General features: G+C 33.3%; 1 protein-coding gene across 1 annotated transcript in view; it reads right to left on the reverse strand.

Moving 5' to 3' along the window:
• The window catches only part of LOC131847539 (dystrophin-like), a 669707-nt gene extending 652758 nt beyond the window's left edge, over nucleotides 1-16949 (reverse strand). The window contains exon 1 of the mRNA XM_059197122.1: nucleotides 16245-16949. Within this exon, the coding sequence (XP_059053105.1) occupies nucleotides 16245-16929 (685 nt within the window). The 5' untranslated portion in view covers nucleotides 16930-16949. The remainder of the gene's footprint in view (nucleotides 1-16244) is intronic.
• Nucleotides 16950-25786: the final 8837 nt, after the last annotated feature.

Consider the following 25786-nt stretch of genomic DNA (forward strand, 5'->3'; position numbering starts at 1 on the left):
GTAGTGATCTATCAACGCACAGCCCAAACCACTGGACGGATCGGGCTGAAATTTGGCATGCAGGTAGATGTTATGACGTAGGCATCCTCTAAGAAACGATTTTGATTAATTCTACCCCCAATGGAGATAAATTAACGCGAATGAAGCCGCGGGCAAAAGCTATTTATTATTATATAACACCCATCTTTTCATAAGTGTAAATATTGTAATTAACATATTAAAAACTGCTTCTATTGAGTTTATTTTAATAAAAATTATTCCTATTTTGTTTAATAAATTACTAAGAGGTCTTTATCGTTACATAGTATAAAACAAAGTCGCTATCGCTGTCTGTCCGTCCCTATGTATGCTTAAATCTTTAAAACTACGCAACGGATTTTGAAGCGGTTTTTTTAAATAGATAGAGTGCTTCAAGGGGACGGTTTATATATATAATATATGTACGCGAAGCCGGGCCGTTAGCATAGTATAAAATGAAGTCGCTTTCGCCGTCTGTTAGCTTATATCTTTTAAACTACGCAACGGATTTTAATGCACTTTTTAGTAATAGATAGACTGATTCCAGAGCAAGGTTTATATATATACTAGCTATCCCGGCAAAGGTTGTTTTGCCTTAAAATAAAAAAAAAAATAGGGGTGGACTACCCCTAACATTTAGGGTGATGAAAAATAGATGTTGGCCGATTCTCAGACCTACTCAATACGCTCACAAAATTTCATGAGAATCGGTCAAGCCGTTTCGGAGGAGTATGGGAACGAAAACTGTGACTCGAGAATTTTATATATAAGATATAAACATCGTGCAAAGCCGGGGTCGATTCTTAGTAAATTACTAAAAATATATGGTGGAATTTAGAGCTGATGAGGTTGTAATGGATTTTTAAATAAACGTATGAATGTGCAGATCGGATTGTCGGTCAGTCAGTCAGGATGTCTCTGTGTATATTGAGATGATACTATCAACCTACTCGTATGTAAGCCGAGTTCCAGGGCTGCCAACCGTATGGGAAAAAAATCATAGAAATTAAATAATTGGATTTTTTCATTACAGATTACAGAAATACGAGAATTTTCTGTAAGGATGATGTACGATGTTAAAGAGCTATATTGAAGTACGAGATTAATGTACGAAATTTTGTATTAGAATAGAATAGGATAGGATAGAATAGAATAGAATAGAAAATAAATTATTCATATAAACATAATTTAAGCACTTTTGAATAGTCATAACATATTTTTTATCTACCGTTCATTCGGAAAGCTCACAAGTAGAACGAGCAAGAAACTTGTGTGTTGCTCTTTTAAATAATCCTTTTTTACACTTACAAGTCGAAATATGTGAATACAAACTACCATTATTCTTTTTATTACTAATTACTAGGCTATATATTTTAGTGTTGTTTATTATACAACTAGCTTTTGCCCGCGGCTTCGCTCGCGTTTTTTTATCCCCTTAGGTGTGGAATTTATCAAAATCTTTTCTTAGAAGATGCCTACGTCATAGTAGCTTTATGCATGTAAAGTCTCAGCCCGAGCGGTTTAAAATTGACAAAGTTTCATACAAACTTTCATCCCCTATTTTATCCCCTTGGGGGTAGAATTAATCAAAATCCTTTCTTAGCGGATGCCTACGTCATAAATCTACCTGCATGCCAAATTTCAGCCCCATCCGTCCAGTAGTTTGGACTGTGCGTTGATAGATCACCATATCAGTCACCTTTGAGTTATATATATTTAGATTTAGATTTAAGATATTGTAAATGACAATAATGTTTTTTTTTAGAAAAAACTTAAATTTCATAGTCCTTAAATATTATCTGATTGCACAAAGAATGAGTGCGTAGCGATTTCTATGTTGATTGTCGCATGCCTCCTAATTGTTCGGAATCGTTCGTTGATGGTAGATTTCACATATCATAAGAGTCTGTAATAGACCTACATGAATATACATATATTCAATTTTGAATATCCTATTTGATTTTTATTCCATCCCTGACGAGAGGCACACTGCTGACGTGTTTAGTCTACATGTGTCAGTTACACCATAATGATCACAATGATGCAACCATCATCAGATCATTTCCTCGGTTGTGTACAAACAGTAAATACGTGTATCGATACAGGGCTGAGTTTATTAAACTATTTGCTGAAATGTGGCAGTATGCCAGTAAACATACGCGATCACATTACGAGTACATGCTGATTTATAATCTTACTTGGTTAATATCTGAAATACAGTACTCAGGTTCGATTCATGAAGGTTTGAATGGATTTATAACCGCTTTATTTAGAAATATAAAAGAACTAGCTTTTGTTAGCGGCTTCGCTCGCGTAAATTTATCCCCTTAGGGGTGGAATTTATCAAAATCCTTTCTTAGGGGATGCCTACGTCATAGTAGGTTTATGCATGCAAAGTCTCAGCTCGTTCAGTTTAAAATTGACAAAGTTTCATACAAACTTTCATCCCCTATTTTATTCCCTTAGGGGTGAAATTTATCAAAATCCTTTCTTAGGGGATGCCTACGTCATAGTAGGTTTATGCATGCAAAGTCTCAGCCCGTTCAGTTTAAAATTGACAAAGTTTCATACAAACTTTCATCCCCTATTTTATCCCCTTAGGGGTGGAATTTATCAAAATCCTTTCTTAGGGGATGCCTACGTCATAGTAGCTTTATGCATGCAAAGTCTCAGCCCGATCGGTTTAAAATTGACAAGTTACAAATATACAAACTGTCATCCCCTATTTTATACCCTTGGGGGTAGAATTAATCAAAATCCCTTCTTAGCGGATGCCTACATCATAACATCTACCTGCATGCCAAATTTCAACCCGATCCGTCCAGTGGTTTGGGCTGTGCGTTGATAGATCACTACGTCAGTCACCTTTGAGTTATATATATTTAGAAGATTAATATCAATCGTCTAGTACCCATAACACAAGCTCTACTTAGGTTGGAACTAGATGGAATCCAGTATATTTTCCAGTGATATTATATTACATTATATAATTGTTATATTCCAAACGTGATATAAAATAAAGTCAGAAGCTAAAGTAAGTTATAAATATGTCATAACAACACCGTAAGTCACTGTTGCCTGCAACTTAATGAGACATAAGGCATTAGTGGAGCGCTGTGTGTCTAAAGTTAAATAATTCACGTGGCCCCGCCATTTTACGACATTTAAATTGCCTACGAAACAGTTATTACAAGGAAAATGAACGCCGACAGTAGCCCTCGTAAAAACATGGGAAATGAACTCATCTTTTACCGATTCAGCGTTTAACGTGAAAAATCGAGCAGTTAAAATTGAAATTAGGACGGCTGTTTATGAATTCAACAGTAAATATATGCAAATGTACCTTTTCTGCATATGATTTATAAATAGGAATAATATAATCTTATATATAAATTTCTCGTGTCACAGTTTTCGTTCCCATACTCCTCCGAAACGGCTTGACCGATTCTCATGAAATTTTGTGAGCGTATTGAGTAGGTCTGAGAATCGGCTAACATCTATTTTTCATCCCCCTAAATGTTAGGGGTAGTCCAACCCTAATTTTTTTTTTATTTTAGTCTAGTAATATAATAATAATAATAATATTTCAGGACAATTCACACAGCGCCATCTAGTCCTAAGCTAAGCAGAACTTGTGTTATGGGTACTAGATAACTGATATAAATACATGGATACATTTTTTTTTGTAAATAAACATATATTATACATAGAAAACACCCAGACCGATACAAACAATTATACTCATGAATACAAATGTTCGTGCCGTGCGAGGAATCCAACCCACGACCTTCGGATAGTGAAGAGGCGTGCTAAACAACTAGACCACCGAAGCTGTCAATATTTATACAAATAAACTCAATACAAACACTCTTATCTTACTCTTATCACTATGACTGATTTAATCTTATTATGTTTTTATTTTTGAGTCTAAATAAATTAGTGCAGTTTGGTAGTTTGTATTCACACATTTCAACTTAAAAATGTAAAGTTACAACTATTATTTAAAAGAATAACACGCAAGTTTCTTACTCGTTCTTCAAACTGTCAGCACTGTGGTCTATATGATTAATAATTTGTTAAATTTGAATTTGTCTTAAACATATTTGCATCGCAACTCGCAGCATCCTATTCACATCTTTGTCTGTACACGAATTTTTTTTTAGTGTATGACAATGGAATGATGCACCCGCCTGCGCTAACGGTACACGCTGGCGGGGCACCAGTGGAGGATGATAAGATGAACATGAGGTCAGATCAGTTAGCACATCACTAAGAATTTATCACGATGGTTTCTAGGGGGAACCGCGTGGAGGTCAACCTGACATGGTACATTGTTAACAATAAGATTATAACTATATGTATATAAACAAATTGTATAGCCAGCGCATGCGAACCTGCGCGCACAACTGAAATATATCAACTAGTTGTCTCCTAGAAAATTAAATTAGATAATCGTTTGCTTTTGCAATTTTATTTAAATACACATAAATATAATCCAGATATAGCCCATAAGATCATCAACCCACTATGTATACGTATTGTGATTCATAACTGCGGAACAAAAACTGTGGCCTGCAGCACGTTACAATAGCAATATTACTTCCCCATTGTTGCGCGTAACAATAATTTAAAACAGCTGTTTTCACTCATAAACCATGCGTACACCGGTTTTATTGCATTTTTCGTTTTATTACAACCGAATTAGATTTACTGTCGAACGTTTTGAGCTCTCGGCGATATATATGATTGAATATCATCGTAAAAACACGGTACGTGATGTTTGTTCAGTCCTTTGTGTGTTTGTACAGTTTGTACAGCGGTGATTCGGGTGTTTTGGTGTTTTTTATGACAGTCAAATGCGTTCGCAATATTGTAATACTTGATAAGCTATGTCATGTTTTTCTTCAGTTCTATAGACACTTTTGTATGCTGAAAATGTAGCCGTAAAACATTTTGTTCACAAAAAAAAGCCTAATACACTCCTTATAACATGAGCTGTCTCCCATCATCATCTGCTTCTTCCTTATCCCATTTATTTGTGGTCGTCGTAATATGTTTTTCGCTTCCATTCATCCCTGTTCGCAGTCATCGCGTTATTTACCTCCTTTCTTACCATATCATCTTTCACACAGTCCATCCATCTCTTTTTCGGCCTTCCTCTGCCCTTATAACCATCCACATTCATATATAACACGTTTCTTAAAATATTATCCTCGTTCCTACGCATTACATGTCCATGAGCTATTTCCCGTCCCGTCAAAATCGGTTCAGTCCGTTCAGAGAGTAGCAGAACAAACAGACAGACATTTTTTATGAAGATCCATAGTAATATTATAAACGCGAAAGTTTCTATGTATGGATGGATAAATAAATGAATACAAAACAAAATTTTAATACAATTTCATTAAATTTTTTTTTTTAGGAATAAAACTTATACATCAGAATTACAAATAGGCAATAAGTTTTATGAGGGTGAAACCGCGGGCACAGCTAGCATCACAAACATCGTTACCAACACGAATAGTAATACTCATAAATACAAATGTTAGGTACGAGAAATCGAACCTGCATCCATTAAGACGGTGTACAAAACCGCTAGACAGCAGAGGTCGTCATTTTTTGACATCATTATAATTGAAACTTTACTTTAGGATTGTATATTATTGACATACCATCCGTCATACTCGTGAACGGATGCTGCTTGTGGGGACTGGTCTGTTCAGGTTGTGAACACTAATTAGATTTTATGCAATAGCATATGCTGGTGGTCATTCTATTCTCCCAAATTTGAATTTAAATGAATCTGTATTATTATAAACATGTACAACATTTATTTGAAAAGAATACTAGCTGAGTTTCTTGTCAGTTCTTCTTATCTCGATATCATTCCGAACTGACGGTAGATTTGACATATCATAAGAGTCTGTAATAGACTTACATGAATAAAGATATTTTGAAATTTGGAAATTTTTGAACATACTATCTAAATAGATTTTTTTTTAACTACTCTTATGCTGTTGGCCGCAGCTGGCCGTTACAGCTTCACCGGACGATGGGGGGCGAGTGAAGATGGCACTCCAAACAAAAGGAAGGACTTACGGAGCGGCTGAAGGCCAACTCCTGCCTGACGGATACGACTTTAGTCTGAGGGCACCGCTAGGGGTTCGAACCTCGGCTCAAGCCGTCGTAATTTCGATCCCCGTTTGAATTGGACGGGGATCGATCGGGGCACTATCTCAGTATCAAAATGAAGCTATATATAGCTGGTACTCCAGGGTCAGATATGTTATACTATATGCGCTACTGGTTGGCTCCTAACAAAGATAGGTGAGACTGCATGAAATAGAAATATTAAGAAATAGAAATAATCTTTATTCAAATAAACTCATTACAAGCGCTTTTGAATAGTCATATTTTAATTCTACCACTCATTCGGAATGCAGATTCATCACAAGAAGAATGAGCAAGAAACTTGTGTGTTGCTCTTTTTAATAGATGTTTTTTTTATATAAATAATTACAGTATAACAAGTAGGAGGCATGCGATAATCAACAAAGAAGTCGCTACGCACTCATTATTAATGTAATCAGATAATATTGTCAGTGCTATGGATTTAAAGTTTTTCTATAAAAACATTATTATCGTTAACGAATTCTTCAATTTTGTAGTAAGCTTTTTTGCAAAGGAACTGTTTTATTTGACATTTAAATCTTTTTTTCTGGCAGATTTATAACAGACTCTGGTATTTTATTGTGAAACCTTACGCAATTGCCATAAAACGAATTATTAAAGCCAAACGACATTTAGGTAAAAAGTTTGTTATTAAAGCTTTTATTAGTGCAATCACTAACTCTTTTGAAACTGTCTATATTTCTTCTGGCATAGATGATATTTTCATAAATGTATTGCGAAGCAACGGTGAGGATATTTGATTCCTTAAAACACTCTCGCAATGACTCCCTGGAACCCATACCATAAATGGAGCGAATGGCCCTCTTTTGTAAAGTAAATATTGTATTTATATTAGCTGCTTTGCCCCATAACAAAAAATGACATATGCTATAATTAAATTAAATTATTACCATATCTCAGACGGATAAGGTCTTATGTTAGCATTAACATCTCGACTAGAGGCTCCTCTGGAGTTGTACAAAAGTGGAAATTAAAGAAATATAATAATATTAAAGTAAATTACTTTATTAAAAAGGCACGGACGAATATGTCTGTGGAAAATTGTATTTAATTAAATTAAATTATTACCATATTCAGTCGTATCTTATCTTAGCATTAGTGACAGGGTGTTATGTAAAAACAAAACATATGCAGTCCTTAACATGCGGGTAAAAACTGAATATGTTTTATTTTTGCTTAAGTACATGCAAAGTTCACTTAACTTTAGTCGCCTCAGCAAATATTTTAGATTAATGATTTTTATGTACACATATGTTAAAAAAAACATATGCGCTATAGCATGGGTGATAGTTTCAGTAACGTTTCGTTTTACTCTTAAAAGTTGCTGCAATTTACAAATCATGACTTAGTATTTCAGCTGTAATACATTCGTAATATGTTAAATCATTAAGGACTGTAGTAACTTAAATTAACTTAAATTTAATCCAACTAGAATGTTCTAGTGTATAAATACAGGCAACTGTCACCTGCACCATGCTACAATGAACGTATAATATAAATGTATATAATATATAATATAATATCTAATATATAAAATTCTCGTGTCACAGTTTTCGTTCCCATACACCTCCGAAACGGCTTGACCGATTCTCATGAAATTTTGTGACCGTATTGAGTAGGTCTGAGAATCGGCCAACATCTATTTTTCATCCCCCTAAATATTAGGGGTAGTCCACCCCTAAATTTTTTATTTTTATTTTTTAGACAAAATTTTTAGTTTCTATTTTTTTATGATACAACATACAAAAATACATACAATCCTAAATTTTCACCCTTCTATCATCAACCCCTATTTTTTTATAGCGTTATTAATTTATATGGCAAAACAACGTTTGCCGGGACAGCTAGTAATATAATACAATTGTCTCGTTCTCGTAAACATAATTCCAAATCAAACAGGAATATTACTCGGGAAGTTGTCGAGATACAAACCGACAGTAATTTTATGTGCATTTATTTACATACAAACAATCCCAGTTACCCAAATGCTGTAACTTTTTTAACATTCATTAATATCATTTTCCATATTCTAAAACAAATAACGGATCTTAACTGTACAAGTAAAATATACGTAACAAAATAGAATAGAATAGAAAATCAGTTATTCAAATAAATATAATTTAAGTCCAACGTCTAATCCAAGCAACAAAAGGTAGCAATAGAATAGAATAGAAAATCTTTTATTCAAATAAATTTAAGCACTTTTGAATAATCCTAACAATTTTATTAATCTACCACACATTCGGAAAGCTGTCTCATCACAAGAAGAACGAGCAAGAAACTTGTGTGTTGCTCTTTTAAATAATCCTTGTAAATTTACATTTACAAGTCGAAATGTCTGAATACAAACTACCAACCAACACTAATTTATGTGGGTCAAATATAAAATTATAAATAAGGGATATTAAATCAGTCTGTTTGTAATATTGAAATAATAATATATATATTCAGGATGATAATTTGTACCAGAAACTATACAAAACACATATAAATAAAATAGTGGAGACCATACAACACATCACGGGTGCTTGTTTGTCAAAATATTGAAATCAAGTTGCTACAATTAACCATTTTTACTAAATGCATATGAACAATAATATAAATCACAATAGACCAGACATAACATACACGACAAAACATCTTGTAGATATAGCCATCCCAAACACACACAATATACAAAGCACAGTCAATGAAAAACTAACAAATACACAGAACAATAGAATTAAAAAAACAATGGAAAGCACACACCATCCACATTACCCATAGTTTTGTCATCCACAGGAGTTATACCAAAAAGTCTGAACAAACACCTAGACACGTTGCACATCCCCTCCTCTACAATAGACCTATTACAAAAAGCCGTCATACTAAACACATGCCGAATAGTCAGAAAAACTTCTATCTTCATCACATAACTCATCCAAAGATATAATAAATATATATATATATATGTAATAATAATAATAATAATAAAACGCTTTATTGTGTACACATAAAATAATAAGAAAATACAGTAAATAGTAAAATAATAACAAAAGGCGGTCTTATCGCTAAATGCAATCTCTTACTGACAACCTTAGAGAAGAGAGGTAAGAAAATACAGTAAATAGTAAAATAATAACAAAAGGCGGTCTTATCGCTAAATGCAATCTCTTACTGACAACCTAGAAGAGAGGACTTATGTACATAGAATAAATAACCATTTTTACTACATGCATATGAATATAAATACGGTACATACACCAAAATAACATTTTTTACAAATTTTGTCTGTCTGTCTGTTTATTTTGGCTAATCTCTGAAATGGGTGGACCGATTTTGACGGGACTTTTATTGGTAGGTAACTAATGTAATAAGGAGTAACTTAGGCTACTTTTATTTGAGAAAAATAAAGTTAAATTCCACGCGGACGAAGTCGCGGGTGCAGCTAGTCTATACTATATTATAACTATTTTTTTCTTTATTTGGTCAAGCTCACAATACTAATCTACAGCTATACATATAAATAAAATTGGAGTGTCTGTTTGTAATATTGAAATAACCATTTTTACTACATGCATATGAATATAAATACGGTACATACACCAAAATAACATTTTTTACAATTTTTGTCTGTCTGTTTATTCCGGCTAATCTCTGAAATGGGTGGACCGATTTTGACGGGTGTTTTATTGGTAGGTAACTGATGTAATAAGGAGTACTAGATAACTTAGGCTATAGAGCAAGAGCCCACGACGGCCAGACATACGTCATTTTAGTAAACGTGAAAGTTCTTGTATGTGTGTCCCCAACACAGGAAAGAACGATCCCCAAACATGAAACCTGGATCGTGGTTCCTTTGGCAGTTACCAGGTAACAAAGGTGTAAAAAATTTCATATCAAATTCGTTATTTTAAGAAACTCCATATTTTCATATATTGTTTGTAGCATTATTATAACTTGCTCTGCTCGTTGCCAGACACTTAGTGTGGTTCCAACCCCCCGCCGGACGCCCCTAAACTATACTATTTTATAAATAAACTTACGTCATTTTAATAAAGCTGAACTTTATATATATTATTGAGAGAACTATTAAACTGAGTTTCCTAAATTGCCAGGCTCTTGGGCTACTACTTTTATTTGAGAAAAATAAAGTTAAATTCCACGCCGACGAAGTGGCGGGTGCAGCTAGTCTATACTACATTATAACAATTTTTTTCTTTATTTGGTCAAGCTCACAATACTAATCTACAGCTAGTAATTTCATAAAGCCACAAAAATAACGAGCTGGTTCTATAAATATCTAATACACATCGGCTTCGATACGATGTTACTGTAAGTACAGATAACTTTGTACATAAAACATCAAAGGGCACAGATATTCAGCTAACAAAACGACTTGTTGTTGTATCAATGCCGCATAGGGTTGCCAACTTTTTTGACAAAAAATAACGTATAAACTGGTTTGGATAGGAAGAAAAAGTATTTCAGATTTCATGTTTTTATTGCTTTAAAAACGTATTTTTGTGTGCTTTTAACACTAGAGTTGAGACAAATGTCACAATTCATAATTGACATCTTACATTTCTTTCAGTAATTTTAAATTCAAATTCAAATTCAAAAATCATTTATTCATGTAGGACATTTTAGCCGCTTATGAACGTCACGTTGTTTACATTATAATTTTAATTTTTTCCCTACCGTCCAGTTCGGTATATAGATCGAATTGAGAAGAACTGGCAAGAAACTCAATTGAATTACTTCTTTTTTAAAGTCAGTTTATTTACAGTGTATATTTATATCGGTGTCTATGTCTAACATTAAATGAAAATCCAGTGCATGAACAACTATTGCCATGCACGCTCCTCATTCAAGTAATCGTTTAATGAGTAATAGGCTTTGCTCAGTAAATATGATTAACAATATTACAAGTCGAAACGCCCACTCAGTACCACATAAGCTACTGTTTTAGGTTGACTGGAAGAGATCTCTTCTAGGCATAAGTCCACCTTTGCTCACATTATCTCTAAATTACAATATCTTTGTATTATCTGTGCAATAAAGAATATTCTTTATTGCATTCTTTATAGTCTGTGAATCATATATATATATATATATATATATATATATATATATGATTCACAGACTGTAAATAACATAAGAATACACATATATACAAAGCCACGACTGGTCTCATCCTTCCACCACCCTTTTCCTACTGCAGTCCTACCAGACAGTATACCTACCAGAAGAACACTAAATACATAAGTAATAGTGGCCCTATATACGATATTAAATGAATGTTCTGATAATCTAGTATGTCAGAAAGCGTCTCTAAAAATGTATATTTTTTTTTATTAAAATATATTTTTTTTTTCTGACTACTCTAATGCTGTTGGCCGCAGCTGGCCTTTACAGCTTCACCGGACGTTAGGGGCGAGTGCAGATGGCACTCCAAACCCGCGGAAGGACTTATGGAGCGGCTATCTGAGGGCACCACTAGGGGTTCGAACCTCGGCTCAGGCCGTCGTAATTTCGATCCCCGTTTGAATTGGACGGGGATCGATCGAATCTTTTATGTACACAACTGTAAATGTACCTAAAATGTTTACAGAATGTTGATGGGCTAACTGTATTTAATTAACGTACATTTAGGAATAAAATTATTATATATATATACTTTATTGCACTTATTACATTAATAGACAAAGACAGTTAAATTGTGAGCAAGGGCGGGCTTATCTCTGCAAGAGATTTCTTCCAGCCAACCTAACGCTGTGACAGAGGTGGTAATTAACGGGCAACGATAGTGCTTGAGTTTTTAAGTGGTTGTAATACATAACCATAGATATTCCAATGTATACTTAAAGAACAAACAAAAAAAAAAAAAAGCATACACACACTAAATATATAAAATACAATACATATAATAAATAAATATTATATTATAAATATAATAAAATAACCATATATAAATACCTAAACAAATACATAAGCAACTATTACATATAATGATTACGTGTGAAACCACGTCATGAATTAATGGAGAGAAAATGAGATTTTAATCTTTTTTTAAATGTGGTGATGGAAGGATTATTATTATTATTATAAAGATTATTATAAAGTATGGTTGGCAACCCTAGACCGCCGCACCAACGAAATAATGAGTCATTATTCACTGATAAATGGGAATCGGTTACGAATACAGACCCTGTTATATGAAATTGTGAACGAAGCTTAATTTATTGGCGAAAACAGTTTCAGAACTGAAATATTGGTTTATCTTAGTATGTCTTCAAACAGAAGTACTGCCAGCAATCAGTTCCAAGGCTGGCTTCTATTTACTGTCCAGTAAATAGAAAGAAAGAAAAGTATATTTGGCCAATACATAATCTTATATATAAAATTCTCGTGTCACAGTTTTCGTTCCCATACTCCTCCGTAACGGCTTGACCGATTCTTATTAAATTTTGTGAGCGTATTGAGTAGGTCTGAGAATCGGTCAACATCTATTTTTCATCCCCCTAAATGTTAGGGGTAGTCCACCCCTAATTTTTTTTTATTTTAAGGCAAAACAACGTTTGCCGGGACAGCTAGTAATATTATAATATTCTTCAAATTCAAATTAAAAAATCATTTATTCATGTAGGACATTTTAGCCGTTTATGACCGTCAATTTTTTTATTTTTATTGAGAAGTCATCGAAATACAGAAATATAAAAATTTCAATCGGGAATATGGTTATAGACTCTCTAAGAAATACTTAAAATCCATAGCACTGACAATATTATCTGATTACACTAATAATGAGTGCGTAGCGATTTCTATGTTGATTATCGCATGCCTCTTACTTGTTATACTATAATTATTTATATAAAAAAACATCTATTAAAAAGAGCAACACACAAGTTTCTTGCTCATTCTTATTGTGATGAATCTGCATTCCGAATGAGTGGTAGAATCAAAATATGACTATTCAAAAGTGCTTGTAATGAGTTTATTTGAATAACGATTATTTCTATTTCTATTTCTATTTGATTTACTAATTATACGTATAAATAATCCACGTTATATTTAAAACTCTATATAATACACAATACAATCTAAACTACAGACCGGTCCCAAGGACCAAGACAACTGCTACAGTGCACCTTAAACAATTTACAGGGTAGCGCGTCACGCATGAATGGGATCGATAGAGGGTAGAATCCACCCCAGCCGGTCGTCGACCCCGTCTCGCTGCAGCACTTGTCCAATTAATGATAATAATAAGGTCAAGTTCGGGGATGCAATTGGAAGATGTGGATTCTGACAGCGGCAACATGATGTTATTCAGTGGTTATAATATATTCTTGTTTATATGCTTTAATAAATACATTGCTTTTTTTGTACAACCATAAGATTACAAAAATTAAAAAAGTACGTAATATTTGAGGTTAGTGAGCTAGGTAATCAAATGACAGAAAGTTGCGCAATGGGCAGAGCTAGTATCTAAATATATATAACTCAAATGTGACTGACATAGTGATCTATCAACGCACAGCCCAAACCACTGGACGGATCGGGCTGAAATTTGGCATGCATGTAGATGTTATGATGTAGGCATCCGCTAAGAAAGGATTTTGATTAATTCTATCCCCAAGGGGATAAAATAGGGGATGAAAATTTGTATGAAACTTTGTCAATTTTAAACCGATCGGGCTGAGATTTTGCATGCATAAAGCTACTATGACATAGGCATTCCCTAAGAAAGGATTTTGATAAATTCCAGCCCTAAGGGGATAAAAACCCCAGGCAAAAACTAGTTTCATATATATTTCCAATTCCTTAAGAAGTACAGGGAACCGAATGCCATTCATTGATTTCTTTGACATACACATAATTAAAACAAAGCCTATACATCTATACATATAAATAAAATTGGAGTGTCTGTTTGTAATATTGATGTAACCGTTTTTTAGTACATGCATATGAATATAAATACGATATATATACCAAAATAACATTTTTTCCAATTTTTGCCTGTCTTTCTGTTTGTTCCGGCTAATCTCTGAAATGGCTGGACCGATTTTTACGGGACTTTTATTGGCAGGTACCTGATGTAAAAAGGAGTAACTTAGACTACTTTTATTTTAGAAAAAATAAGTTAAATTCCACGCGGAAGAAGTCGCGGGTAGAGCTTTACATTTGATATACATATACGCCTAAACAAATATATAGAAACAGAAATTATTATAATAGGACCGGAATGTACCAGCTATTAAAATGAGGAACGATAACGTCAGATTAAATAGAAACCCAAGTTAATGAAATTAGAACGTTATTAATTCAGTAATGAAGGTAATTTCTAGTGTCGATGTAGCTTCAAAGCTAGAAGATAAACCAGTAATGTTTAGAGAAAATCTTGACTACGATATTCATAATAAGATTACTAAAGTTGAAATTGAATATTATCTACGGAAATAATTGTATGCAGATGAACACCAATCGCCCCGGAGATTATTTGTAACAGCAGCCGCTTTGGGAAATTCTCTAAAACTTGATTAAAATATCTAATAAATTAATTTCTCAACTTCATCGGAATCTTTGAAGAAAATGCTCGTCCAAATTGATTGGTCTGTTCCCAAATTTGGATTATAACGCTTTGTAATGACTTTGTAAAACTTTCCGAGCGGCGAGATCTCGTAAGTATTCTGAGCAAAAGATTCTGATGCGGAGAATTTCAAAACTAAACAACTTTCACTGGAAAATAATGGGATAATAATACCTTTCGTGTAACATAAATTGTCTCTACGACGAACAAGAAATAATGAATCTTCTTGTAACATCATTATCTAATTCGAAGTCGCAAATATCAGTTAACGATGAAAAGAAAAAAATAATTTTGCTTCAGACGATTTCATAGCAATGTTTTTTTTCTAAATTGCGACAAAATACGTTGTGCATTCTGAAAGCGCATTGTACGGTGCAAGTAGACAGTGTCAGGAGTAGGATGTATCGCTGCTAGACGGGACGGAAGCAAAGCCAGAATGATTTCATGGCTGGCGGCACTTTGAAAACAGTTTTAAAATGTTTACTCCTTTAAAAACTTACGAGTATCTCTATAATAGTACAATATTAAACGAATATTCAGAAACAATTATTCATCAGAATCATAATAATTCACATTGTATTCCACACGAAATATAAATCTATTTCGAATTTGATCATCAAATTTCGATTATAAATTTATAAACGTCCGTATCCCGTAATTGATTGCAAAAAAATCACCCAATTCTTTTTAGTTTGCATTAATCGACATTTATTTTTGTTAGCCAATAATATATTTATTTCTTTGATTATGATTAAACATGCATAAACAGAAAATTTTGGATAGCCCGCAAAGTTCCTTTGGAAGAATTGTCAAAAGCATTTCACAAAGCTAGCCATGTCATAATCCGGCATCAGATATAAAAGTAATTCATCATGCACGTCCACTTTAAAGAGCTTATCCATCCACATTCAAATTACATCTTGCATATGCATTTCATATTTACCAGTGAAACGTTTAGGTGCTACATTAATTTTGGGTAACACGAACCAATTCAGCTTGTTTAATATCGAAACTTCCCTTAAAAATTGTTTTCCAAACTCGTTTGTCAAATGTCAGAAACTGGGAAAAACAATACGTTTTATCAATTTTCGTCATGGCCAATTGAAAATTTTTGTGAAACTTATCAAAAGCAATAGTTAAAAAATATATTAGCAGACCAAAGAATAAACAATATAACAAAAATGAATGTTATTCTAGTCTAGCCCGAGACTCATCTACATGAATATTCTCTGCCTTACCCAATTCTGCCGCTAGCCAATTGTTTTGTTTCTGTCTTGAAGGATCAAAATATGGTACTTAAATTACTAAGTGAACAGATCCTATTTAGGAATTTCACCGCTTGAGAAGTTGTAGTTTCTGTTACAACAATGTAGGCGATGATTACCACTTTTTAGAAAGTGAAGCATCACCCTATATACCATTCTAAATATATGAAATAATAATATTAATAAAACTACGGTACCTGTTTCTGGACTTTGTTCCATAGAAGGTAGATCCTGTTGAGATCGCCGTCTGTGACGATAATCAGCCCGATAGTCTGGCCACCTGCCGTACTGAGTTGGAGCATTCAAATACTCCTGCGATGAAAATCTTGAAGCTCGAGGCGGAGAGTACCCCATTTGACTATAATAGTCATGTCTAAAAACCACATCTGGGTGTGCCATACCCAATTGACTGCCGAAATGGGTTCTATGACCCAAATATTCGGGTTTCATTGGACCATCTGTAAGCTCATGTCCGTGGATAGATGTAGATCGTTGAGGACCGTAATCTCTCAAGCGGTTGGAGAAATCCATGCCCATTCTGTGCGGTGAATAGTCTATACCGCGAGGACCCATCTCAAAATGTCCATGAGGTCTGCTACTCCTGTAGAAATGTGGCGAAAACGGATTTTTGCTATCATGACTTGAGCGGGCTGGACTGAAATTTGTGTCATGTTTCCTCTCTTCTAATTTCGTTGGGTGGGCTTTATCGTTTTGGTGAATTACTTTATCAGAGCCATTTTGTGTGGGCTCCTTCTTAGGAGTCGCTTCCAGAGATCGCTGGCTCTTCTGTGGAGCTGTTGAGTCTGTCATATCTTGAGATGCCCTGCGATTGAACTCCTGTGGTTTTTCTGGCACCAAGCCTTGTTGCGGTACTTGAGACATTTTATACTTATTTATAAAGACATCAAAATAGTTACACCGATTACACTTACACACTTAGTTACACAAATAGAATAATATATCAAAAGTCTTGAATATTTACGTTTCTACAGTAGTATAAATTACGTATAATATATTTTTATAAACACTGAGTCTGTTATGCAATATAATAGGAAAATTAATCACAACCCAACACACAAGCTTTAAAACGAAGTATTCAATTATTAAAGGTTAAATCTTTTTCATCCAATATTTAGATATAAGTGGTATAACGAGTGATAGTGAATGAAATAGTGGCGTATCCGACAGAAATGAACAGATCAGAAACTTGTTGCTCCCTAACATCCAATTTCACGAATCGACAGCTGCGGTGGATATTAGCTTGCACCAATTCGAACGTTTTGTTTGACATGATCTTTTTGATAGAATAATATTCTATCTAACGAATTTCGTTGCACGCAACTAGAATAATATTTTACAACAAACCTATATACTAACTAGTAACTAGACCACCCAGGGCTAGCGGTGATGGCTTTGGTGGTTTAGTGATACACCGTTTTATGTCTGATAGTCCCGGGTTCGGTTCCTCGCATGATGCAAACATTTGTATTCATGAGTATGATTTTTTGTATCTATGTACTTATATCAGTTGTCTAGTACATATAATTCCATTCATCCCTGTTTGTAGTCATCTCGTTATTTACTCCATTTCTTACCATATCATCTTTTACACAGTTCATCTCAATTTGCCAGAAAAAATATGTAATGTGTTATAAAATATTTTCTTTGTAAAAAAGCTTATTATAAAATTGAAGAATTTATAAATGATAATAATGTTTTTGTAGAAAATATCTAACTTAAAATTCATAGCGCTGACAATGTTATCTGATTGAACAGAGATTAAGTGCGTAGCGGTTTCTATGTTGATTATCGCATGCCTAATCATTGTTAATGTAAATATAATTAAATCAATATTTATTTAAAATAGCAACACACAAGTTTCTTGTTCATTCTTCTTGTGATGAGTCTGCATTCCGAATGAGCGGTAGAATAAAAAAACTTGACTATTCAAAAGTGCTTATATTAAATTTATTTGAATGAAGATTATTTCTATTTCTATTTCTGTTTCATCCATCTCTTTTTCGGTCCGTATAAATATCCACATTCGTATAACACCTTCCCTAAAATATTAACTATTACTTCAGAGCATGATAAAATAAATCAACTATACTCGTATAACAACAAAAAACTTTTGTAAATGACACAAGCCCGGACAAATTAATAAACGTATTTTGGAAATATCAGACCCGTTACTAGCTGCGTATCACATGCCACGATTGAATTACATACGTGTAAATCTCTCGTTGGAATATAAACTCAATCACCGAACAATAGAGTTGATATACGTTCGTCTCGAACCAATGTCGCCCGAGTCAACAGAATTTCGCTAGTGGCCTCTTCTGCCATTCCTTGATAATCAAGTTTATGTCTTTGTTCTGGAGGTTCAGATAGTTTATGTTGATATTATATTAAAGCGTTAATACAAAATATTGTACTATTTGTGCATAACGCACCTTTTTATATGATAGAGTTAGAATAGAAAATAATTTATTAAAAAAAACTTTTGAATAGTCATAACAATTTTTCGCCAAAACTACTGAACCGATTTAAATAAAATTTGGTACTCATATAGCCTAGACCACGTGAAAGGACATAGGCTACTCTTTAATGCGAGAAAAGGATTATAAGGGGTTTAAGGGTAGACGAAATATTGTATGAAAGTAAGTGAAGTTAATAGTTAGAGTGATTCAAGAGGAAGGTTTATATATATAATACATGTACAACTGTGGGAAGCCGGGGCGTGTAACTAGTTAAATTACAAGTCTCCACAATAATTGCAGCGATACAAAGCCAGGATGTGTCGCTAGTAATTAAATATTTACAATACTATAACGATTATTCTCTCCTACTTAAATTTTTAATTAACCACCGAAACATTTCATTTGTCATTTAATTTCTATATTCTTTGTCAGTTACTTTCTTATTTGTCTGTTAACAAAATATTTGCTTCTGTTATTTTGCTTTGTACTGTCATTTTGTACTCCAGCAATGGCAGACAGTTAATGTTTGCAGGGATCAAACTTAGGAGAATAAATATATTGCTCTAGGGGTTGAGATGTTACAGTTAAAAATGATTTTTATTCTTACTGTTCAATGAATTTGAAGGATCAAAGATATGTAATAGAGTAAGTAGATATAAAAAATTGCCCTCAAACATGATAATGCATGAGATCACAGGAAATATATTGCAAAAATTTTTTTTTTTTTTGCACCAATTACAGAAAATATTAATTAATATAAAAATATGTATAACAATGACGAGTATAAAAGGCGGGCTTATCGCTGAGCAATCTCTTAGAGGTAACCTGTAACTATCTAAATATATATAACTCAAAGGTGACTGACGTAGTCTATCAACGCACAGCCCAAACCACTGGACGGATCGGGCTGAAATTTGGCATGCAGGTAGATGTTATGACGTAGGCATCCGTTAAGAAATAATTTTGATTCATTCCACCCCCAGGGGGATAAAATAGGGGATGAAAGTTTGTATGAAATTTGTCAATTTTAAACCGATCGGGCTGAGACTTTGCATGCATAAAGCTAAGAAAGGATTTTGCCGCGAGGAGCCGCGGGCAAAAGCTAGTCTGTATATATATTTAGATTTTTATTGTAGGACATTTATTTGAGAGTTTTTTTTAGAATGGAACAGTCTATTTTATAGGCTTCTGCCTGGCCTAATTACTTGGTGGGACTTGTGATACGTTCAGGTGTTGTTCCACATTTTTAACTGAAATAGGTTAAGTATTTGTTATTAAAGATATGGATTATGTTGACTGACAATAACTTATTATCATTTACTATTATATTTCTGATTGAAAGACATTGAAGGACACCGATTCCAAACTAAAAAAAATTCCCAAAAAAATGTTATCGAAATATGATCATAATGAAGAGCAATGATTATTAAAATCCTCCAAATTTGAGTTATATTAAAAACTAATTCCCTTACAATATAAATTAATAATAATAATAATATCTCAGGACAATACACGGCGCTGTGTGAATTGTCCTGAGATTTTTTTTTTTATATTTTTATTATTTTTTCTTAGCTTTTGCTGGTTTCTTATTATTATTATTCTCTTTTTCACAGCTTAAGCTTGTGACTAGTACCGAGTTATTTTTTTTTTCTCAGCTTTTGCTGGTTTTCTCCACACTTACGGGCCGAAACCATGTAAGTGCAGAGTGTGTGTATGTCTGTGAGTGTGTGCGCGTGCGTTATTATTATTATTATTATTATCTAATCTGTCTGATGTACCGTTTCTCATCTTAGTCCCTACGGCGTTTAATTAATGCTAATGATGTAAGTTGGCGCTGTATTTGCACATAGCGCGAGATGTTTCTCTTATTACGACGACGACTATTATGTTAATGATATCGCATAATTTTATTTTGCAGAACCTTTACAATCTGGAGTTTATTTCATTACCATAATTCTTGTCTACCATTCATGTCTGTTTACATATATATCTGAGTGTCTTGTCAGTTCTTCTCATCTCGAAGTCACTGATCAAACTTTTTGCCTTTGCAATAGCATAAGCTGGTGGTCACTCTATTCTCCCAAATTTAAATTTTAATGAATCTGTATGATTGTAAACATGTATAACATTTATTTGAAAAGAATACGAGCTGAGTTTCTTGTCAGTTCTCATCTCGAAATCATTCCGAACTGACGGTAGATTTGACATTTTATAAGAGTCTGTAATAGACCTACATGAATAAAGATATCTTGAATTTAAAAATATATATATATATATATATGTAAATTTTTTTTAAAATATATATTTACTAGCCCCGGCTTCGCACGAGTGTATATGTATTATATATATATAAACCTTCCTCTTGAATAACTCTATCTTATCACTGCTCTTATGACTGATTTAATCTTATTGTATATTTATATTTGACCCTAATACATTAGTGCTTGTTGGTAGTTTGTATTCACACGTTTCGACTTGTAAATGTAAACTTACAAGGATTATTTAAAAGAGCAACACACAAGTTTCTTGCTCGTTCTTCTTGTGATGAGACAGATTTCCGAACAAGCGGTAGATAAAAAAAATTGTTATGACTGATGATGATATATTCTATTTTTTTATTATTGATCACTATATTCGTTAGCAGTCACAGCTGAGTAGAATGGGCAAGAAATCAATTCATGAGTCACAATCATTCATTCAATCAAGAAATCTTCTAGCAGCGTACTGGTTGGGATGCTGGCGTGATGTTGACAGGTTATGATAAAATGATTGTTACAAAAACAATAATAACAGGATGTAAGCGACTGCTGTAAAAGATAATCTGGATTAAATTGTAAGAGCCATTGTTTTGTTTCACTTTCAGTATAGCCTACCGGTTGGTTTACCGAAATGTTGGCTTGAAATGGTAAACGTAAGGTTTAACTAGTAGATACAATCGGTTTTTTTAAGTACTAACTGTTACAGCATAGGTACAGTAGGTACCGAATACTTTATTTTTATAAAATAAAAGTAGCCTAAGTTACCCCTAATTATCAGCTACCTGCCAATAAAAGTCCCGTCAAAATCGGTCCAGCCATTTCAGAGAATAGCCGGAACATAGAGACAGACAGACAAAAATTATAAAAAAAAATATTATTTTGGTGTATGTATTATATTCATATGCATTTAGTAAAAAACGGTTATTTCAGTATTAAAAACAGACACTCCAATTTTATTCACATGTATAGATTTATGGATGATAATGGAATGGTGCACCCGCCTGCGCTAACGGTTTACGCTGGCGGGGCACCAGTGGAGGATGATAAGATGAGCATGAGGTCAGGTCAGTTAGCACATCGTGACATATTCACTAATCATTTATCACGATGGTTTCCAGGTGGAACCGTGTGGTGGTCAACATGGTACATATATTATACATATATACCATCCTCTAGTATGTTAAAAAGTGCCTTAAAATCCGTTACGTAGTTTAAGAGATCTAAGCGAATAGACATCGGTAGCGACCTCATTTTATACTATATAAACATATCTGTACAACTAGCGCTTAACCGCGACTTGATCCGTGTGAAATTTGACTTCATTTTTATTGAATTAACTAACATGTCTAAAATAATAAAAACGTAAGTTACTCCTTATAAAATTAGCTATCTGTTAATGAAGATACCGTTAAAATTGATCCAGCCGTTACAGAGATTAATCAGAACAAACAGATAGACAGACTGACTATCTGTTAGTAACCATATAACAAGATCTGTTTAGCTTTAGATTAGATGGTGCTGTATGGAATATCCAGGAACAAAATACAATTAAAAGAGTTATATCGGCCACCGTGCGGTACGATATGAAACTTGTTCAATAAATCTAGCCATGATTCCGTATACACCTGTACGGGTTCGATCCGAACTTGGCTCCACTCCAGCTTGTAATCTCATATTAATACTGTTCGGGATATCTTTGACCTATTATTATAAATTTGGCAGAACCGAATCCCCATCAGAAATTGATGTTGTTACTTTCTTATCAAATAAGATTACAGTCTACCGGACAGCACGCAGACTGATACAAACAATCATACTCATAAATCGGGGCATAAAGGCATAAAGTGGGGAATCGAACCCGCGACCATCGTATAGTAAAGCGATACGCTAAACCACTAGACCACCGAGGCTGTCAAAGTTACATTAAGTTTACAAAGTTACATTTATTACTAGTTACTCGCCCTGGCTTCGTACGGGTATACATGTATTATATATATAAACATTCCTCTTGAATCACTCTATCGATTAAAAAAATCCGTTGCGTAGTTTTAAAGATTTAAGCATACATAGGGATGGACAGACAGAGACAGCGTCTTTGTTTTATACTATGTAATGATACTAAGAATCGAACCAGTGACTATCAGAAGTATCTTAAACCATGATCATTGAGTCCTTCAATGATAAGAACATAATATTGTAGTTGACAATTTCATGCGTGAATTCAAATTCAAAATATCTTTATTCATGTAGGTCTATTACAGACTCTTATGGTATGTCAAATATACCGTCAGTTCGGAATGATTTCGAGATGAGAAGAACTGAAAAGAAAATCAGCTCATATTATTTTCAAATAAATTTTGTACATAGAAATAGAAATAATCCTTATTCAAATAAACTCATTACAAGCACTTTTGAATAGTCATATTTTGATTCTACCACTCATTCGGAATGCAGATTCATCACAAGAAGAATGAGCAAGCAACTTGTATTTTCTCTTTTGAATAGACATGTTTATAATAATACAAATTCGTTTTTAAATTCAAATTTGAATCATCAGAGTTGGCTAAAATTAGTTACAAAATTTCAACATAGATGGCGCCCTAGTGTTAAGTGATTGAAGCGCATTTACTTTTTTTTATTTATGATTGTTGTAATGGCAGTCTTTACCCTACCCTGACTGTACCCCTAATACAGATACGTCAAATCTATACCGGTGTTTTAATTAATAACAAATTAGGAAGTTAAACAAGTGTTAGGGTTCGCATGGATATTTTCGAAAAATCTGATATTTTATATTAAAAGAAGGTAGTTTCATTATTACTCGGTATCGGTAAAATAGTTGCATATAACCCCCACTCATATCTTCTCTGTATAAAAGGGAGGGTTTTTGTAAGCCGCGGTATTCGGTCTTTGAGCACAGGATGTGCTGGTTGTATTTTAATTGCTAAAGTGAATTGTGTTAGAGACATAGTTAAATTAATGTTATATAGTTGTTATTTTATTATCATACATACTTTTACTAGTACATAAAGTTGATATATCTAACACAAGTAAGAGTTATAGGTCATCACTTTATATATTAATATTTATGTTATCATAAGGAAAAAAACAAATAAATATCGATATATTATAACGTACGGTAACTACACTAACATCGGTTAGTGTCGTTACCTTATCGGCGACATAAGGCAGTTTGCCTCACAATAACCTACATTAGGGGAATGACGCGGATGCTCAATATAGCCAAGATGTTATACTCCTACAGCCATACTGTTATAACGTAAAGGGAAAGTAGTTTTATGTTTCGCATGAACATAAGTATGTTCATGCGTCAAAATTAGTTTTCAATTACAATTACGTAAAATAGTAACTTTACTATTTTACGTGTAATTGAAAACTGATTTTCAGCCTAATAGTACATTAATAAATATTATAATTAAAGAAGACATATAGAAATACAAATAAAATTCGTTTTACTTTCTACATTTTTTTTTGAAGTAGTATTATTTTTTATAATTTCAATTTTCTGGTAAAACGGAACGCCATTGTACGCTGACAGACATGAGTGACTGATTTCTTAAATCAGTGTACTATTCTTTTTTCTTATCTATATTGTCTAAAAATTTTTATTTTTTTTTACAAATACAAATACTTAAGAAGTCCCTGAATTCTGAGGTAGGAATAGAAAATACCTGTGTTTCAGAAGTCAGTGTCCTCTTCCATATTGAGGTGTACTTTAAGTGAGTTTATTATGATATATTACAATTTACGTAGGTTGGTGTAATCACAGGAGTGTGTGTGTGTGTGTATGTGTGTGTGAGTGTGAGTGTATGTGTGTATGTCTTGAGAAATTGGTGATAATCTAGAAACGCCTATAGAAGTGCTATTACCGTATCAATAATTCTGTCTGTTCATAATCTAGTGTTAATAACCATTTCTTAAGGTAATTTCTGTATATTATCTGTGCAGAATATGTAATGGATTTAACTGTAATACCACAGATAACATCTAATACTAAGTAGTTCTCTGTTAGATTTAGCTCCATAATAATGTTAGGTTTATTCCAAGTATTAACTTTAGGAATGGTTTAAATCACGATCATTTAGACTACATTTCGTCAGAGTTTTAACAGATTTTTTGTAATGAGACTGTGGCAGTTTGTTGTAAAACATTACGCAATTTCCATAAAACGAATTACTAACATTCGTCAAACGGCACTTAGGTAATGCTGTACGAAATCTGTGTTTTATGTTTTAAAATATATATTTTTACTTTCCACATATGTCCAGTGATGCAATTTATAACTTCCAATAGTGTTACAAGTTCCACGCCGTTATTGTCTCGGGAACTCTACCTCGACCAACCTCGTTGGAAGTTGTATTGATTTTTGCATTTACGTGCTCAAAACGAATAGAATAGAATAGAAAATTCTACATTCATATGAACTTAAATTTATACATTTTGAAATAGTTACCCTTTTTTTATACTACTATAGTGGCAAACAAGTATACGGCCGATAGAAATAGAAATAGATTTAGAAATAATCTTCAATAAAATAAACTTATAATAAGCACTTTTGAATAGTCAAGTTTTTTTATTCTCCCGCTTATTCGGAATGCAGATTCATTACAAGAAGAATAAGTAAGAAACTTGTGTGTTGCTCTTTTAAATAAATATTGATTTAATTATATTTTATTAACAACAAGGATTAGGCATGCGACAATCAACATAGAAACCGCTACGCACTTAATCTCTGTTCAATCAGATAACATTGTCAGCGCTATGAATTTTAAGTTAGATATTTTCTACAAGAACATTATTATCATTTATAAATTCTTCAATTTTATAATAAGCTTTTTTACAAAGAAAATATTTTATAACACATTTGAATTTTTTTCTGGCAAATTGAGTACAGACTCTGGCAGTTTGTTGTAAATCCTTACGCCAGCTGATGGTAAATTGTTACCATAGCCTGTACCGGTAAGTTTGTATTTTAACAAA

The sequence above is a fragment of the Achroia grisella genome, unplaced genomic scaffold, assembly GCF_030625045.1.
Source record: "Achroia grisella isolate CSIRO2021 unplaced genomic scaffold, CSIRO_AGI_Agris_v1 utg537, whole genome shotgun sequence".
NCBI classification, from domain to species: domain Eukaryota; kingdom Metazoa; phylum Arthropoda; class Insecta; order Lepidoptera; family Pyralidae; genus Achroia; species Achroia grisella.